A 14,462-nucleotide genomic window follows, 5' to 3' on the forward strand; every position below is an offset into this window, starting at 1 on the left:
CCCCCACCGCCGATGGATATCTATTTATTTATCCATATGCACATCCGTACCGATATATTACGTATATTATAAATAAGCATTTTAAAAAAGCTGAGACAAAGATGTAATAATGTCTTAAAAAAAAAAATTCAAATCATCTATTAACGGTCCAAAAAATCTTTTTCCTCTCAAAAAAAAAAAAAAAGTAATAATCCGTAGGTTTATTTTTTTAGATAAACATGTTTTAGAGCGACGGGGTCATGCACGCTGCTTTTTTTTTTTTAAAAAAATAAAAATCTCGGCGTAACAGTGTGCGGTGCAGCAATTCAAAGGTCTGGTTTTAGGATCAGTTTCCCCCGATACCAGGTTTAAGTTCAGTTTCCCCTGATACCGGGTTTAGCAGCTGGCCTCACACAGCTACAGGGATGCAAAGGGAGGCCGAGCATCGCCGGCCACGCTCGCCGACTCCTTTCCCATGCCGATTTTTACTGCAGCAGGACAGAACAAGGGTTTCCCCACCTGCATACGGCTTCTTGTCATTCGTATTAAGCGAGGAACCTCAAAAGAGCCTGCGAAACGTTTCTTGTTAAGCTTAGAGAAATTTTGTCAGGTCCTGACTGGAGCATCACACGCCTTGAGGCACAATATGTAGTTAGGCGAGGTTTATCGTTCGCAACGGTGGATGAAAATCTGTATTTCATACAGCCGTCTTGCCTGAGAGTAAACCAATAAACTGCTCCTGCCGTAAAACCTGTAACAGAATTAATCAAACAGCTAGAGTAATAATTTGGGTATTATAGGGGAAAATAAAACCACATTCATCATATACCAGCCCCATGCGGCCTATTAAAAAAACAGCTGGGAGACGGCACATGGCTATAGGACTTTAAATAAAGTCGCTGGCCCTCTAACAGCCGCTGTTCCTACCATGGTAGATACAATTAATGCAAGAAATGAATGTGCTAGATATGGGTTAGATGTAAAAGATCTATTCTTTACGATCCCAATACGAGAGCAAAACTCGGGGTGGAATGCAGTACACCTTCCATTGCCTACCGCAAGGCTGCGCTCTATGGGACCCAACCACCCCACGCGCCTGTTCACGCCACCTATAGGCATAGGTGATAAGGGATATCAAAGGGGACGACAGCAAGGTGCGCAAGGTAGAAAGGAGTTCCCTGTTACCTTTGGCTCTAAACCCTGGCAAGGCTCCCAGAGGAACTACGCTCTGGTTTAGAGAGCGCTACTAGCAGTGTATGAAGGGCTGCCAACCACCGAGCCGTTAACTCAAGCGAGATAAATCAAGTTACGCGTGCCTATTCCTATTTGTCCTGGGTTTGGCTGGGATAGAGTTAATTTTCACAAGGAGCTGGGAGAAGGCACAGCCAGGACAGCTGACCCCAACTAGCCGAGGGGATGTTCCATACCATATGACATCATGCTCAGTATAGAACTGGGGGAGCTGGCTGGGGGGAGGAGGGGTCGTGGCTCTGGAATGGGCTGAGCATCGGGTTCCAGGTGGTGAGCAATTGCATTGTGCATCACTCACTTTACACATTCTTTTATTAGTAGTATTGTAATTGTTATTTCTTCTCTCCTTGTGTTGTCCTATTAAACTGTCCTTATCTCAACCCGTGAGTTTTTACCTTTTTCTTCGGATTCTTCTCCCCATCCCACCAGGGGTGGGAGTAGTGAGCGAGCGGCCTCATGGTGTTTTGCTGCCGGCTGGGCTGAAACCATGACAATCCTTTTTGGTGCCCAAAGTGGGGCACGAAGGGTCGAGACAACGACAGATCTGGCCAGAGCGTGTTAAAACAAATTTGTTATACACATTCCTTATGTTAAATAGTCACTGGTCACAGCGTTGGTTCACTTGTTCACATAGTCGCGTTGTGTAAATTCTTATACCCTCTATGTATTCCCTGCGATTATGTTTATCACCTCTGGGAGAAGGATCAGGATTATCATTTTGCTGTATTGGGTAATGTCAACTTATGATATGATTACATCACTGGTCATGAGGTTAAGCTGGTATTTGTGTGCGGCGTTGTTGTCATGCCTGTACCTCAGATGCCTTCTCTCGGAATTTATTAGTAATCACACCCAATCTATGGGGAAGACGGGGGGATACTTCGTCCCACTCTGCCACCTCCCCTTCCTCCTTCCGGCTAATTACAACAGCTTTTGAGAATTTTGAATATCCTTGGGATGTTCGAGCCAGCGTGCTGTTAGCGCTATGTCTCCCGAATATGTTTCAGGTCTTGTTGAGGGCTACAAAAAAGTTTTTTATGAATACCACCCAGAGATCTGCCCCAAGGCTGGATGTTCATGGGTGGCATGGCATGTGGGAGAGAATATGGGCAGGTATCTAGAGAACTTCTCACCTCCAGTGGCTTGGAACTTCACTCCGAAACAAGTACAGGACGCTGACCAAGTGATAGAATATTTGAAAGGAAAATGCAGTACCTATTCCAAAGAGGCACAACTTACCGCACTGTGCTGGGCCCTGGCCAGTATCTACCAACCACTGCTCGATATTATGCAGCACCCTCAGGGGGAAGGGAGGGAAAACAGACCGACAGGCACTGCAGCTATTCCAACCCTCGTGACAGGCACTGCAGCTACCCCAACCAACCCCGGCGACAGGCGCTGCAGCTGAACCAGAGAACCAACCTGTGCCGGTGTCAGTCGCCCCTATGCAGAAGAAGAAATACAGGGAGAAATCGGTTCGCTTAGCGAGGGATGAGGGTGAACCAGGGTCATCACGAGAACAGGAGGAAGAGGCAGAACCCGAGATAATCACCCGATCCCTATCCCTGAGTGAGCTGTGAGATATGCGAAAGGATTTCAGCTGCCTTCCAGGCGAGCACATTGTTACCTGGCTGCTCTGATGCTGGGATAGTGGGGCCAGTAGCTTGGAATTAGAGGGCAGGGAAGGCAAGCAGCTGAGATCCCTGTCTAGGGAAGGGGACATTCACAAGGTGACTGGGAAAAAGACACGAGCCCTCAGGCTCTGGAGGGGACTTCCGTCAGGTGTGAAGGAAAGGCACCCCTTCAAGGATGATGTTATATGTCACCTAGGCAAGTGGACCACCATGGAGAGACATATCCAGTACCTGAGGGAATTAGCCATGCTGGAGGTGATTTATAATGATTACCCACAGATGCAGATGAAATCCAATGCACACAACCCACATGGCCGAAGTTTCTACGAAGCGCACTAGCGTCGTATGCCAACTCTGCCCAGTCAGAACTCTTACGTACTGTAAAAGGGGATAAAATCCCTCTGGTGCACATAAAAAATACGTTAGGGAAGACAATCTGGGTTACTCCTGCCTCAGGCAAAGGTAAACCCATTTGTGGGATTGCTTTTGCTCAAGGACCTGGGTGCACTTGGTGGGTGATGTGAAAAGATGGGGAAGTCTGACGTGTGCCTCAAGGGGACTTGGTTTTAGGTGAGAATAGCCAGAATGAAACTGTATGATGTTAGTTGCTATATAACCCTGCTACTGTATGTTATCATCACTATAATTGTTATAGGCTATATCCATAGTACTACAGTAAGAATCACTTAGATCAAGCGAGAATGAACTGTGATAAAATTGAGCGAAGCGCAGTAGTGATGGCACCAGAACTGACTCCAGCATGCAACAATCCGACAGCGCACACCATCCTCCTGCTGCGTCCAATGTCACCTGCTCGTCATACCTCACTGAAGCCCAATCCTGCTCTGTCAACTGAGTGGACTTTCCACCATCCCTCCTGCCCAGAAAGACTGGTATGACAGATGGAGCCCAGAGTTGGGAACTAAATGAACTCAACAAACATTTTATAAACATGACCCATAAATTAAAGGAATGATATCTGTGTGTGTGTGTGTGTACATCTCTCTCTATATATATATCTCAAAGGACAGCAAAGATGATGATGATTGACCAGGATGTAACTGAAGGTATGGGAACTGAGCATGATGTCAATGGTATAGAATAAGGGGTGGATACTGTCCTGGTTTCAGCTGGGATAGAGTTAATTGTCTTCCTAGTAGCTGGTACAGTGCTATGTTTTTTGAGTTCAGTATACGAAGAATGTTGACAACACTGATGTTTTCAGTTGCTGCTAAGTAATGTTTAGTCTAAAGTCAAGGATTTTTCAGCTTCTCATGCCCAGCCAGCAAGAAGGCTGGAAGGGCACAAGAACTTGGGGGGGACACAGCCAGGGCAGCTGACCCAAACTGGCCAACAGGGTATTCCATACCATGTGACGTCACATCTAGTATAGAAACTGGGGGAGTGGGGGTGGGGAGTATCGCCACTCAGGGACTAACTGGGCATCAGTTGGCGGGTGGTGAACAATTGCATTGTGCATAACTTGCATATTCCAATCCTTTAATTATTACTATTTTCATTTTATTAGTGTTATTATTAGTTTCTTCTTTTCTGTGCTATTAAACCGTTCTTATCTCAACCCATGCCTTTTACTTTTTTTTGCCGATTCTCTCCCCCGTCCTACTGGGTAGGGGGGGGAGCCAGTGAGTGGCTGCATGGTACTTAGTTGCTGGCTGGGGTTAAACCATGAGAGCATCCTGTTGCCTACCCCTCTCTTTGTTAGCGTTGCCTCCAGTTGCCTCCTGTTTCATCTTCTCGTCTCCTCATTATTCTCTTTTTGTTGCCTCCTGTTGCCCCCTCCTTCTTTTGTCTTTGGTATCCTACTCTGTCCTCCTTTTTCCTCCTCTTTTTTCCTTCGTCTGTGGCCTCCTATTGCCTCCTCCTCCTCCTCCTCTGCTTGCTTCCTGTAACCTCATCTGGCATCCTGTCATCCCCTCCTTTTTCTCTGTTACCTCCTGTTGCCTCCTCCTCCTTTTCTTGCTACTGCCTTTTGCCTCCTTATTTACCTCCTGTGTCCTCCTCTTGCCTCCACTTGTTCCCCCCTACTATTGCTTCCTGTTGCCTCTGCCTCCTCCTCTTGCCAACCTTTGTTTCATGGTTCCTCTTCCTCCTAAGCCCCTCTTGCCTTTCTCTTGCCTCCTGTTGCCTCTTTTTCTCCATCTTGTAGGCCTCCTCTCCTCAACTGTTGCCTTCTGCTGCCTCCTGTTGCCTCCACTTCCTCATTTTCCTCTTGTCTCCTCCTGCTTCCTCCTCTTCGGCTGCCTTCTGTTGACCCTTGGTGTGTCCTCCTCCTCCTTCCCCTCTTTTCTCCTCTTGATGCCTTGAGTAAAGGCTGGAGTTAAAAGACTCGATTGTATTTTAATTTGTGCTTGCTTAAGCAACTTTGAAACTTGTAACATATAAGAAAACCTTGAAGTTTGTTAACAGTATGCACAAATAGATAAGAAGCCTTACGTTCTGCTGAGCTTTGCGATTAAAACCTGCCAGGACCAGCAAATTGGGAAGAAGAGATGAACCATCTGAGATGACCCGCACTGCGCATGCCTTAGGAGAGAGTTCAATTAGCGGACACCAAGAAAATGACCACCAGAGGGTTTCAAGGACCCCAAAAGACCACCAACACATTTAATAGCGCATGCCTGAAAGGGCGGACACTATGTAAATAATTTCTGGGAAATAACATGAATATGTACAACAATTCTGGGAAATGTAATGAATATGTATATATTACAACAATATAAGCTTTGCTTGCTGTAGGCAATGGTAATGCACAATGGGCGGAATGATGCCCCATGCATCCAGCACTGCAATAAAGAATGCCTGCTTTCTAAAACTCCAAAATCGAGTCTCAGAGAGTTTCTTTGACCGGCTTTTTCGGTAACACACTTGCCTCCTCTCTCTACCTGTTTTGTCCTCAGCCTCCTCCTCCTCATGTTCCCTTCACCTCCAGGAGACAATAGGAGGTCCCAGGAGAATGAAGGAACAGCAGGCAAGGAAAGGCAGCAGAAGGCAAGACAAAGCGGAGATGAGAGGCAAGAGGAGGAGGAGGAAGAGCATACAACAGGAGGCAACAAGATGCAACAGGAGACAATATTAGGAGGAAGAAGAGGATGCAAGAGCAGGATGAGGTGGAATGAATGGGATTCAAGAGGAACCAAGTGCAGGAGGTGGAGGAGGAGTGTTAAAGAATTTTCAAACATGGGTTTCTCTAGGTTTGCTTTATTAACAGCTCAGAGTTGGGCCACCACCACAGTGAATGGCAAACTTCCAAAAATTTCCCAATTTTATATATCTTTTTACCACCCATTGTCCCAGTCCAAAGTCTTTGTAATTTTCCAGTTGATCTCGGTTCCCATGTTGTTATCATTCATCAATTTATCTCACTAATACTCGTGTCCCGGTTCTTCTGAAGTTAGTGGTAGTAGGCAGAAGGTCTTGAGTCACCATGACCACTTATCTTCTTACGCATCAAAGATTACCTTTGAATTCCTGAAAATCACTCAGGCTATTCTATTAATTTATCTTGTTCTAAAGTTAATCACTTACTCCCATGTCTTAGGTCTAAGATATATGATCCTTCTTCTGTTGATTCAGCTCAACTGGGTTTCAAGCCAGGGGAAACTAAAACACAGAACAGACGGTGAGAAATTTAACCTACAGCCTCGCTGTCCCCATAGCATCGGGTGACACAGATGTCAGAAAGAAACTTTTATAGGCAGCTATGTGGTGCTGGCTAATTTAAAGCGCCTCCATATAAAAAACAAACAAACAAACAAACAAACAAAAAAAACAAGAAAGCAACAAAACACTCACCCGTCCTGCATGCAATTCACAACCAAATCCTCCACCTGAGCTCACACAGGAACAAAACAAACCCTTCTGCTTTCCCCACATCCAAAGCATCCAGTTTTCCCTGCAAGGCAGAACAGCAACCAATCCACTCTATATCCGCAAACCGCGCCCCCTTCTCCTTACGCGGGGTTAGAGTTTGTGACACCAATTTGATGCCGTACTTGGGAAGAGCCCAAGGGCGTAGCCTAAGGAAACTGGAGCCTCCTGGGTCTCAGAGTAATTCTAGAGCTAAACTGGTGATAGACATCAACTCGAGATCAGATAATACATGCCAACACTCATCACTGACCCAAGACGGCAAGCTCCTCCTGTCCTACCCAAGGGTTTCAAAACCCACACGCCTCCTTCCTAAAGCGGGACGCTACCTTAGTTAATTGTAACACCATTCATACGTTCCTTGAGATGAGGCGAGAGGTAGGTTACGCAGGCCATCAAGCCACTGTCTGGAAGCACCAGAGCCTTTCGGGTACTGTTTGTCACCACGGTTTGCGTGAGAAGGAAACTAAAACACAGAACAGACAGTGAGAAAGTTAACCTACAATGGAGCCTCGCTGTCCCCATAGCATCGGGTGACACAGATGTCAGAAAGAAACTTTTATAGGCAGCTATGTGGTGCTGGCTAATTTAAAGCGCCTCCATATAAAAAAAAACAACAAACAAACAAACAAAAAAAACAAGAAAGCAACAAAACACTCACCCGTCCTGCATGCAATTCACAACCAAATCCTCCACCTGAGCTCACACAGGAACAAAACAAACCCTTCTGCTTTCCCCACATCCAAAGCATCCAGTTTTCCCTGCAAGGCAGAACAGCAACCAATCCACTCTATATCCGCAAACCGCGCCCCCTTCTCCTTACGCGGGGTTAGAGTTTGTGACACCAATTTGATGCCGTACTTGGGAAGAGCCCAAGGGCGTAGCCTAAGGAAACTGGAGCCTCCTGGGTCTCAGAGTAATTCTAGAGCTAAACTGGTGATAGACATCAACTCGAGATCAGATAATACATGCCAACACTCATCACTGACCCAAGACGGCAAGCTCCTCCTGTCCTACCCAAGGGTTTCAAAACCCACACGCCTCCTTCCTAAAGCGGGACGCTACCTTAGTTAATTGTAACGCCATTCATACGTTCCTTGAGATGAGGCGAGAGGTAGGTTACGCAGGCCATCAAGCCACCGTCTGGAAGCACCAGAGCCTTTCGGGTACTGTTTGTCACCACGGTTTGCGTGAGAAGGAAACTAAAACACAGAACAGACAGTGAGAAAGTTAACCTACAATGGAGCCTCGCTGTCCCCATAGCATCGGGTGACACAGATGTCAGAAAGAAACTTTTATAGGCAGCTATGTGGTGCTGGCTAATTTAAAGCGCCTCCATATAAAAAACAAACAAACAAACAAACAAACAAAAAAAACAAGAAAGCAACAAAACACTCACCCGTCCTGCATGCAATTCACAACCAAATCCTCCACCTGAGCTCACACAGGAACAAAACAAACCCTTCTGCTTTCCCCACATCCAAAGCATCCAGTTTTCCCTGCAAGGCAGAACAGCAACCAATCCACTCTATATCCGCAAACCGCGCCCCCTTCTCCTTACGCGGGGTTAGAGTTTGTGACAGCAATTTGATGCCGTACTTGGGAAGAGCCCAAGGGCGTAGCCTAAGGAAACTGGAGCTTCCTGGGTCTCAGAGTAATTCTAGAGCTAAACTGGTGATAGACATCAACTCGAGATCAGATAATACATGCCAACACTCATCACTGACCCAAGACGGCAAGCTCCTCCTGTCCTACCCAAGGGTTTCAAAACCCACACGCCTCCTTCCTAAAGCGGGACGCTACCTTAGTTAATTGTAACGCCATTCATACGTTCCTTGAGATGAGGCGAGAGGTAGGTTACGCAGGCCATCAAGCCACCGTCTGGAAGCACCAGAGCCTTTCGGGTACTGTTTGTCACCACGGTTTGCGTGAGAAGGAAACTAAAACACAGAACAGACAGTGAGAAAGTTAACCTACAATGGAGCCTCGCTGTCCCCATAGCATCGGGTGACACAGATGTCAGAAAGAAACTTTTATAGGCAGCTATGTGGTGCTGGCTAATTTAAAGCGCCTCCATATAAAAAACAAACAAACAAACAAACAAACAAAAAAAACAAGAAAGCAACAAAACACTCACCCGTCCTGCATGCAATTCACAACCAAATCCTCCACCTGAGCTCACACAGGAACAAAACAAACCCTTCTGCTTTCCCCACATCCAAAGCATCCAGTTTTCCCTGCAAGGCAGAACAGCAACCAATCCACTCTATATCCGCAAACCGCGCCCCCTTCTCCTTACGCGGGGTTAGAGTTTGTGACAGCAATTTGATGCCGTACTTGGGAAGAGCCCAAGGGCGTAGCCTAAGGAAACTGGAGCCTCCTGGGTCTCAGAGTAATTCTAGAGCTAAACTGGTGATAGACATCAACTCGAGATCAGATAATACATGCCAACACTCATCACTGACCCAAGACGGCAAGCTCCTCCTGTCCTACCCAAGGGTTTCAAAACCCACACGCCTCCTTCCTAAAGCGGGACGCTACCTTAGTTAATTGTAACGCCATTCATACGTTCCTTGAGATGAGGCGAGAGGTAGGTTACGCAGGCCATCAAGCCACCGTCTGGAAGCACCAGAGCCTTTCGGGTACTGTTTGTCACCACGGTTTGCGTGAGAAGGAAACTAAAACACAGAACAGACAGTGAGAAAGTTAACCTACAATGGAGCCTCGCTGTCCCCATAGCATCGGGTGACACAGATGTCAGAAAGAAACTTTTATAGGCAGCTATGTGGTGCTGGCTAATTTAAAGCGCCTCCATATAAAAAACAACAACAAACAAACAAACAAAAAAAACAAGAAAGCAACAAAACACTCACCCGTCCTGCATGCAATTCACAACCAAATCCTCCACCTGAGCTCACACAGGAACAAAACAAACCCTTCTGCTTTCCCCACATCCAAAGCATCCAGTTTTCCCTGCAAGGCAGAACAGCAACCAATCCACTCTATATCCGCAAACCGCGCCCCCTTCTCCTTACGCGGGGTTAGAGTTTGTGACAGCAATTTGATGCCGTACTTGGGAAGAGCCCAAGGGCGTAGCCTAAGGAAACTGGAGCCTCCTGGGTCTCAGAGTAATTCTAGAGCTAAACTGGTGATAGACATCAACTCGAGATCAGATAATACATGCCAACACTCATCACTGACCCAAGACGGCAAGCTCCTCCTGTCCTACCCAAGGGTTTCAAAACCCACACGCCTCCTTCCTAAAGCGGGACGCTACCTTAGTTAATTGTAACGCCATTCATACGTTCCTTGAGATGAGGCGAGAGGTAGGTTACGCAGGCCATCAAGCCACCGTCTGGAAGCACCAGAGCCTTTCGGGTACTGTTTGTCACCACGGTTTGCGTGAGAAGGAAACTAAAACACAGAACAGACAGTGAGAAAGTTAACCTACAATGGAGCCTCGCTGTCCCCATAGCATCGGGTGACACAGATGTCAGAAAGAAACTTTTATAGGCAGCTATGTGGTGCTGGCTAATTTAAAGCGCCTCCATATAAAAAAAAACAACAAACAAACAAACAAAAAAAAACAAGAAAGCAACAAAACACTCACCCGTCCTGCATGCAATTCACAACCAAATCCTCCACCTGAGCTCACACAGGAACAAAACAAACCCTTCTGCTTTCCCCACATCCAAAGCATCCAGTTTTCCCTGCAAGGCAGAACAGCAACCAATCCACTCTATATCCGCAAACCGCGCCCCCTTCTCCTTACGCGGGGTTAGAGTTTGTGACAGCAATTTGATGCCGTACTTGGGAAGAGCCCAAGGGCGTAGCCTAAGGAAACTGGAGCCTCCTGGGTCTCAGAGTAATTCTAGAGCTAAACTGGTGATAGACATCAACTCGAGATCAGATAATACATGCCAACACTCATCACTGACCCAAGACGGCAAGCTCCTCCTGTCCTACCCAAGGGTTTCAAAACCCACACGCCTCCTTCCTAAAGCGGGACGCTACCTTAGTTAATTGTAACGCCATTCATACGTTCCTTGAGATGAGGCGAGAGGTAGGTTACGCAGGCCATCAAGCCACCGTCTGGAAGCACCAGGCCTTTCGGGTACTGTTTGTCACCACGGTTTGCGTGAGAAGGAAACTAAAACACAGAATAGACGGCGAGAAATTTAACCTACAATGGAGATAGCTACGGCCAACAAGTAAAACTGAGACGAAGTCCTTCTTCTCAGGGGAAAAGCATTCACCAAAGAAATAATTGCTGAACAGACCGGTACAGTTCACGTTAAATGGGAAAAAACCCAGCAGATTTGAGGAACGCAGCATAAGAACTGACTACCACAATACTACTTTTGTATAGTACTAAAGCATAAAGCCACTACACATACGTAAAAAGTGCGTGCATTACGTAAATGTATTGTTCCTGTAATCATTACATCATTATTTAAGTACATTTTCATATATGCTAATGCCTATTTCTCTGTGTATAAATACCTATAAACCCCAAACCTTTACTCTTCCTGTGGCCATACACACCTTTCACCTCAACGTACACCAAGAAGCATCGTAAAATCTACAAGTAATTATCTACAAAATTCCAGTGAAACCTGTAGCTAAGCAATATTTCAGGATGACTGCTACAAAATTCATCAGGAATGCTACACCACCATGAGTTAAAGAACATTAAAAGCACAACGTTCCCAAATCTGATAACTCTTTTAGGACACGAATCCTAAAGTTTTGCCCCTTACGTTATTATTATTTTTTTTTAATTAGGTGGTGAAATAGTGTTTGCTGTTGGTATCCAACAGCACCTGGTTCCTAAGTCAGCAGTCATCGAGATCGTCAACTAAAGGTGGTTGTTTCGACAGCTATCCTGTTCTGTTTACCAGCATGTGCTGAGGGTCGACAGGAGATGAGGATCCTGACCTGTGCTGGCACTTGCTCCACCACAACCGTGCTGACGTGATTTGACGAACGCCAGAATTTCATGTACCTTCAGTCAGTGCAGCCATCCCACGAGAGCCACTGCTGTCCGTCCCCAGGTAACACTGCTCGTCCTCAAACACTCTAAGGGATGCGCCCCTAAGCAGGGCATTGCTTTAGTCCTTAATCAGAGAAGTGCACCATCAAAGCAGAGCAATGGAAATGCTGTAGTTAACTTTTACAAAGTTTGCAGCACGTCAAATGCTTCCCATCCCGCTAACAACCTCGGACGTATGAACCACTCATGAATACCACCTGCATTGCGCACGTACATACAGGCACGCATGCATGTATACGCCTATACTACTGCATTTCCCTCTTCCCCTCTATTTTCTAGTCTTGAAGCATCAAGCTCAAGGTCAAATGAAGCACTGGCAAGTAGGAAGGTACCGGTTTACCTCAGATCATCGGTTACTACCTTGGCACCCAAGCTACCGCTCAAACCACCACGAGTCGCAAAAACAACAAGTCTAACATTTAACAAAACTTACTGTCAAGTGCCAAAACTGTCACAACCGGCAGCTGCACAAGGAAGGGAATTCTCAGATGCACATACCTACAGATCTCTCTAGATCTGTATCTCATATTGCCATCTATGTTATCGTGAGGCAGTACTTCAACCCGTGGGTTTTCAGCACAGCAACAACAGTCATAAGCAAGAGTGCCTCCAGTTACTTGGGGACGCTCTGACGTAAGCCATTCCTGATGTTTTTCACCTCCTGGAACTGGAATCCAATTGTTGGTGGCTACGTCTGGTAACCTACACCTCTAAAACCAACGCTGCTCGTCGCAGCGTTTATCAACCCCAGCAAGCACAGGGCAGCACTGTGCCCGGATTCAGTACAGGCTCCTATCAAGGGAGCCACGTGGAAATACAGCTACAGCCTCCTTGCACGTAAAGGAGCCATGCCAAGTTCGCTTCCCAGGCCTCGGTGATTCTAGAGCTGAACCGGCCACCTTCAGATTTATGCTCAGATAATACATGCCAACACCCACCCCAGGCCCAGGGGAACTAACAAAGCAGCTCCCGTTTGTCCGTCACGGGGGACCGCAGGGCAAGAGAGAAGGGGCTGGGGAGCACGCACCCGACCCCTAACTCCCCACACGGGACGTGGCGGTTGCTACCCTTCGTAAAAGCACAGCGGTGCTGAAACAAGTCGACACTTACACAGTCACCTCTCCTCGTCCCAAACGAAGCTCTACAGGCCACGCGTTTCTCCAAAAGAAACATGCTCGGGGGATGGGCATCGGGCTTTCTTCTCGCCTCCCGGTACGGCGTGCCCTTCAAAAAGCACCAACAAAACGTCAGGTCAGGGGTGGCGGCGGCGGCTCGGGGGGGGGGGGTGTCCGTGCCCGGGGGCAATTCGGGCAGCTTCTCAGCACTAAGTGCCCCTCTGGACACAGACCTTTCTCCGTCCACCCTCACCACCTCGCTTCCCGGCCTGGCCAAACCTCCGCAGGGAACAGGCATGAAGGAAACCTCCCGACCTCCCAGTCTGAGGCGAGGCGAACCGAAGCGCCAGCTCGCCGCTGACCGCCCCCGCCAGCGGGAGACCGAGACCGATCCCGCCGAGGGGGCCGGGGCCCCCCCACGGACGCCTCCCCGGGGCCCCCCCCCACCAGGCCCGGCCCGGCCCGGCCCGGGGCGGGCTCAGCCTCACCGGCGGCTGCACCGCACCGCTGGGACGAGTGACCGCGGCCGAAGCCCTCCCCCGCCCCACGGCTGCAGACGCCGGCGGCCCCGGGCCGGGCCGGGCCGGGCCCTGCCCGCACCACGCGGCAGCAGCCCCCGCCTCGGCCGCCGAGAGCGTGTCTCCGCGGGGCGGGGCGAGGGGGAGCCCCGGCAGGGCCCCGCTGGAGCTGCCCGTGCCGTTCGCCGGACCCGCGCTTGCGGACTGAGGCGGCGCCGCGGGCGGGCAGGACCCGGCTCTCAGGCGGGACGTCCTGCGTCTCGGCGCGGCAGGACCCCTCCCGGAAGCGGGGTCTGGAGAAGGAGCTCCCGGAAGTTGGCCGCGGAGCGGGCCTCTGCGACCGCGGCTGCTCTTCCCTTCGGAAATAAACCTATTTTCTCCCGGAGGGCGAGCGGCCCCGTGAGAGCGTCCCGCATGTCGCAGCGTGGGTCTGCCGGCGGGTAAATGAGATGGCCGCGAGGCGCTTCGTTAAGCAGTAGCGCAAACTGCGCAGCCGGTGACAGGGTTTCTGCGGGGGGGGGGGTGGGTGACAGGGACCGCGGGGAAGCCAGGGCGACCCGCCGAGCAGCTGCAAACGAATTCACGAAGGGCTCAGGCGGGCAGGGGCCTCTGGGGGCCACCTAGTCCGCCCCCCCGGTCGCGCAGAGCCGGTTGCCCTGGCCCATGTCCAGTTGGGTTTGGAGTATCTCTGAGGACAGAGACTCCACAACCTCTCGGGGCCGCTCTCTGTGCCAGCGTTTGACTCGCCCTTACGGGACAAGACAGTTGGCTGTTTCTGTTGCCATGGGGCACCCTGTCTTTTAGTTTGTGCACCTTGCCTCTCGCTCTGTTACTGGGCACCACCGAGGAGCGCCTGGCTGCCTCCGCTTCCATCCCATGAGGTGTTCGTGCGCGTAGATGAGGTCTGCCTGAGCCTTCTCTTCTCCAGGCTAAACAGCCCCGGTTCTCTCAGCCTTTCTTCAGACTCCAGGCCCTCCCTCGTCGTCACGGTGGCCCATCCCCGGACTCTCTCTGCTACATCCAT

The 14,462-nt window shown here is 49.1% G+C and overlaps 1 protein-coding gene, 4 long non-coding RNA genes and 6 other non-coding genes across 11 annotated transcripts; all 11 read right to left on the bottom strand.

The window, feature by feature from the left end:
- Positions 1-265: 265 nt before the first annotated feature.
- On the bottom strand, positions 266-14,462 carry LOC138685788 (uncharacterized). The gene is made up of 5 exons (XM_069786136.1): positions 14,272-14,462; positions 13,409-13,691; positions 12,916-13,029; positions 11,651-12,472; positions 266-730 (listed from the first exon to the last, which is right to left on the bottom strand). The coding sequence occupies exons 1-4, from the start codon at positions 14,460-14,462 to the stop codon at positions 12,419-12,421; spliced, it is 642 nt and encodes a 213-aa protein (XP_069642237.1). The 3' UTR covers positions 266-730; positions 11,651-12,418.
- LOC138686238 (small nucleolar RNA SNORD45) lies at positions 6,922-7,006 on the bottom strand. The gene has a single exon (XR_011325594.1). It is a non-coding gene; the product is annotated as a small nucleolar RNA SNORD45 (small nucleolar RNA).
- On the bottom strand, positions 7,658-7,742 carry LOC138686239 (small nucleolar RNA SNORD45). The gene has a single exon (XR_011325595.1). It is a non-coding gene; the product is annotated as a small nucleolar RNA SNORD45 (small nucleolar RNA).
- LOC138685894 (uncharacterized) lies at positions 7,795-8,282 on the bottom strand. Its single transcript, XR_011325272.1, has 2 exons — positions 8,152-8,282; positions 7,795-7,954 (listed from the first exon to the last, which is right to left on the bottom strand). It is a non-coding gene; the product is annotated as an uncharacterized lncRNA (long non-coding RNA).
- On the bottom strand, positions 8,396-8,480 carry LOC138686240 (small nucleolar RNA SNORD45). The gene has a single exon (XR_011325596.1). It is a non-coding gene; the product is annotated as a small nucleolar RNA SNORD45 (small nucleolar RNA).
- On the bottom strand, positions 8,533-9,020 carry LOC138685895 (uncharacterized). Its single transcript, XR_011325273.1, has 2 exons — positions 8,890-9,020; positions 8,533-8,692 (listed from the first exon to the last, which is right to left on the bottom strand). It is a non-coding gene; the product is annotated as an uncharacterized lncRNA (long non-coding RNA).
- Positions 9,134-9,218, bottom strand: LOC138686241 (small nucleolar RNA SNORD45). Its single transcript, XR_011325597.1, has one exon. It is a non-coding gene; the product is annotated as a small nucleolar RNA SNORD45 (small nucleolar RNA).
- On the bottom strand, positions 9,271-9,756 carry LOC138685896 (uncharacterized). Its single transcript, XR_011325274.1, has 2 exons — positions 9,626-9,756; positions 9,271-9,430 (listed from the first exon to the last, which is right to left on the bottom strand). It is a non-coding gene; the product is annotated as an uncharacterized lncRNA (long non-coding RNA).
- LOC138686242 (small nucleolar RNA SNORD45) lies at positions 9,870-9,954 on the bottom strand. The gene has a single exon (XR_011325598.1). It is a non-coding gene; the product is annotated as a small nucleolar RNA SNORD45 (small nucleolar RNA).
- Positions 10,007-10,493, bottom strand: LOC138685897 (uncharacterized). Its single transcript, XR_011325275.1, has 2 exons — positions 10,363-10,493; positions 10,007-10,166 (listed from the first exon to the last, which is right to left on the bottom strand). It is a non-coding gene; the product is annotated as an uncharacterized lncRNA (long non-coding RNA).
- Positions 10,607-10,691, bottom strand: LOC138686243 (small nucleolar RNA SNORD45). Its single transcript, XR_011325599.1, has one exon. It is a non-coding gene; the product is annotated as a small nucleolar RNA SNORD45 (small nucleolar RNA).

This window comes from Haliaeetus albicilla, chromosome 7, assembly GCF_947461875.1.
Source record: "Haliaeetus albicilla chromosome 7, bHalAlb1.1, whole genome shotgun sequence".
NCBI lineage: Eukaryota > Metazoa > Chordata > Aves > Accipitriformes > Accipitridae > Haliaeetus > Haliaeetus albicilla.